Source organism: Impatiens glandulifera, chromosome 6 (assembly GCF_907164915.1).
Source record: "Impatiens glandulifera chromosome 6, dImpGla2.1, whole genome shotgun sequence".
NCBI lineage: Eukaryota > Viridiplantae > Streptophyta > Magnoliopsida > Ericales > Balsaminaceae > Impatiens > Impatiens glandulifera.
This window is the reverse complement of record NC_061867.1, coordinates 13,065,748-13,069,710: the sequence shown is the minus strand read 5'-3', so window position 1 is coordinate 13,069,710 and position 3,963 is coordinate 13,065,748. Positions and strand designations below refer to the sequence as shown.

The 3,963-nt window shown below is 29.2% G+C and overlaps 1 protein-coding gene across 1 annotated transcript; it reads right to left on the bottom strand.

The window, feature by feature from the left end:
* Window positions 1-2,672: 2,672 nt before the first annotated feature.
* LOC124943191 (myb-related protein 305-like) lies at window positions 2,673-3,743 on the bottom strand. Its single transcript, XM_047483742.1, has 3 exons — window positions 3,614-3,743; window positions 3,368-3,497; window positions 2,673-3,216 (listed from the first exon to the last, which is right to left on the bottom strand). Exons 1-3 carry the CDS (start codon window positions 3,741-3,743, stop codon window positions 2,673-2,675), a joined length of 804 nt encoding a protein of 267 aa, XP_047339698.1.
* Window positions 3,744-3,963: the final 220 nt, after the last annotated feature.

Sequence of the window (3,963 nt, the reverse complement as noted above, 5' to 3'; positions counted from 1 at the left end):
GTTTGAATTTTTGGAACACTTTGAATGTAGAAAGTTATTCTCTATTATGATATTTAATATATTTTAATTAAATTTAATTAAATTGTATGCATGGTTACAATTAGGAAAGTAAAGGAGTCAAGTTCGTGAGCGACTCGTAAGCCGCTCGGTCAAAACTCGACTTGAACTTGACTTTGACTAAGTTCGAGCCGAACTTGAATCGACTCGTTTAATATTTGAGTCGAGTTGGAGCTTATATAATACTTCATCGATGGTTTGTCGAGATTTTTTGACCCTCATAATACATAATATTTTTTATTATTATTTTAATATTAAAATTTAAAACAAATATTTTTTCTTCTCTTTCTTCAAAAATTTATAAGGCTGCTCATATTCCTTAATGCATCTTCATTAGTTTTTGAATGTTGAATATGTATTGATGTTTTATATTTTCATTTTAAAAATAAATTTTAATTTGAGTTCAAACTCGAACTTGAAAATTCAAGTTTAGTTCAAGCTTTTCGAGTTGAGTCGAGTTCGAGCTAAGCTAATAAATACTTAATTGAGTCGAGCTCGAGTTCAAACTGACTTAAGCTCGACTTGACTCATTTGCAGCCCTAGTTACAATAATCTTCCTATGGAATTAAATAAAATAGGGTCCAGGTAGATTATATTTATACAAATAAGTTCTTATAGTTATTTGATATTAATAACTCTACAAATAAGACTTGTTTATACTATTACGAATTTGAAAGTTAGGGAAGACAAAAATTTAAAAAAATCTCTAAAGCTTGAACATCATGTTCAAGATGATATTCATAGGATAAACAAATTGAGGTACAATGACTAGAGGTATGTGCACGATCCAATCACGCTTATGTTTCTCGATTTAATATTCATAATATTTGTTTCAAAAATCAACAAATCAATTTTTATTTTAAAAAGTTTCTAAAAACAAAACAATATTGGAAGAAAGTCAAGTTCGTGGTCATTGGAAGGTTCTTGAGAAAATTATAGTTCGATAATGGTTTTCATGACATAAAGTCCGACATTTTCAAATATATTGTATTTGAGAGAAAATAAACTTGTATATAGGAGAAAATGAGATGTTATATACTAATGTGATAAAAACAACAATTAGAAACAAAATATATTCATTATATATGAGAAAGAGTAGTCCACATCAACTTGATAAAATATACTCAATTTGTTGAATATCTCAAAACCATAGAAAAGAAAATCATAAATCTAACCTATTTTATTGAAAACACACAAATGTCAAATGTCAAATGGGTGAAGATGAGATTAAGCAACAAAAAAGAGAGGGGGGAAATGAGGTAAGATGGGATGTGAAGCTATTGGTGGAAAATCTACAATTAATAAAAGAAATGGAACGGAGAATTATATATTGGTGGCAAATCTACAATTAATAGCTACAAAAGAATGACTACATCAATATCTAATCCTTTGAATAAAAGCCAGTTAATTTATCAAGTTGTCTTTGAAAGAAACAACTTTTCATAATTGATCCACATTTCTTCAAGAGCTTCCAAAAAAATAAAATAGTCTTCCTCTATTCATATCTCATCAAAGCCAATAGGCATCTCAAAATGCTTGAGTAGAGATGTAATTAGTATTTTTTTTATCCCATAATGTTCAGAATTTTGACCAAATAGATTTTTATTAGAGTTTTTTTTTTTTTTTTTTTTTTTTTTTTTTTTTTTTTTTTTTTTTTTTTTTTTAAGTTAGCATGAATAAAATTTACTGTTATCTCATTTAGATAAAGAGAATACCAAATGTTTTGAATGCCCATAAATATTTCATTTCGTCTTTGGTTATAAAAGTATATCGTGAAATGTGATCGAAACAATGAACCTATATATATATGTTGGAATGCAAAATTAATTCTTTTGACGCATGGTACTGGTTTTGTTTTAAAAATGATTGTTTATAAATTAAAAGAGGCTAGGTCAACATGAAACTCAACTATTTTAACAAATGTTTCATAGTTGGTTTTTGTGTTATAAATCAAATATCAACTTGAAGCTCGACTTTTTTAACAAATGTTTCATAGTTGCTTTAAGTGTTACAGAACGAATATCATTGAAATTCCGAGGGTCTACTTAATTATTGTAAAAGACTAAACTATTTCATTAATCCATATAATATATGTCAGCAAAGATCAGAGAAAATTCAACAAAACAAATAAGTAGAAGTTCTGACTATTTATCACAAATTAATTTCAATCCACACTACAAAAATGAGAGTATTATAGAAGAATTAACTAAACTAAACAAAGATCCACATAACTCAAAACTAAGTGAATAGAAGAAAAAAATCTCAAAACTCAATAATCAACGAAAATAATTAAGAACCTAAACTCAATAATGAAATGTAGAGTTTCAGTGGTAGGCGATCAATTGCAAAGGTCATTGGTAGTCATTGTTTTCTTCATTGTGTTATTCATTTGGAGCGATTTGGTTTTCTTTGATTTGAACAAATATTTAATTTAGTGTTTGTTGTATTGTAATATGGTAAAAGATACCTTAATGAAAAGTATAACCTTTTTAAAAAGAAATCCTTTTAACCTAGTTATCATGATCAAGTGATCAACTGCTAACAAATAATCCAATATATGTCAAATTCTAAGAAACCAATAGGTTACTAATTATGAACTCTTCATCTCTATATTGTCAAACTTGCATGTAGAACTCCCAATCATTGAAAATTTCATGCAATGTCCCCTCAAATTGTGGAAGCTCCTCTCCTGAAATCATGAGCATTGTATCCCAATAACTATTTTCATAATTTTCTTGAATTGTCGTAGAAGCGCATATTTCTTCCTCATATTGATTATTGGAAATTGACGACGAAGAAGTGCTGCTAGAATACACGAGTTGAGATGAGGATAGGGTGTGATCTGCAATAACTATATTCCATGATTCTTCAATATCGTAATCTTCCACCGATAGAGGTTGTTGTTCAATGACAAATGGTTCGACCGAGGTAAAGTTTGTTTCAAATATATTATAAGGCAGGTTGTTCTCCATTGCGATGTTGAATTCTGATCTCGAGGCTTGTTGGTCTTCATAATATGACTTGGTTATCTTTTCTTTGTTTTGATGATTCTTTTTAATTTTATTGTGTCGATCTCCATGTTTTCTCAAGTTGGTGTGCCAGTGATTTTTGATTTCGTTGTCCGATCTTCCTGACAGTCTACTTGCAATTCTAGACCATCTGAAATGATCAAATATAACAATAAATTTCATCATGAAATGAACATACCTATTTCATGCCCTAAGCTGTAAAAGTCAATTTTATTTATCAAGTTGTGGAAGTCAATTACATTCATATTGCCTATGATTTAATGTAGAATGAGTGAACTTACTTGCTTCCCATGGTATTATACATTTCTACAATAATCTCATCTTCTTCCTTAGTAAAATTACCGTGCTTTAAATCTGGTTTTAAGTAATTCATCCAGCGAAGTCTACAACTTTTACCTGATCTTAGCAAATCTATCAAGAATCAATCAAACAATGAATTAAAACTCATAACATGATCTATCAAACTATTTATAAGAGAAAATATAAAAATTATATTAAAAAAGGAAGGGGGCATGGTAATTAATTACCAGCTGCTTTTGCCATTTCATTCCAGTTCCAAACTCTATATCTCTTGATATAAGCTTTGAGCTGCTGATCTTCTTCATGACTCCACTTACCTTTCTTTAAGCCAGTCTTCTGACAGAATTGTACCTTCATGATCTTATGTTTAACCTAGATAGATAGCTCTGAGAGTTTTTGTTGATACCCAATATATATATATTGGTGTGTTTGTAGATAAGTGAGGGTATATAAAGAATGTTGAACCAGTACTAAATGAATCTTGCTGTAAGCCTAAGATATTCTGATTGGTCTTCTCCAGGAATTTATGTAATAATTTTGTATTTTTTATGTGTAAATAGGATGGGACCAGTGGGCA

Excerpts from the sequence above, each read along its gene's own strand:
- LOC124943191 (XM_047483742.1), bottom strand. The coding sequence starts at position 3,743 with ATGAAGGTACAATTCTGTCAGAAGACTGGCTTAAAGAAAGGTAAGTGG. Across the intron at positions 3,498-3,613 it reads TGAAATGGCAAAAGCAGCTG|ATTTGCTAAGATCAGGTAAA; the intron begins GTAATTAATTAC and ends GATTCTTGATAG. Across the intron at positions 3,217-3,367 it reads TATAATACCATGGGAAGCAA|ATGGTCTAGAATTGCAAGTA; the intron begins GTAAGTTCACTC and ends TGATCATTTCAG.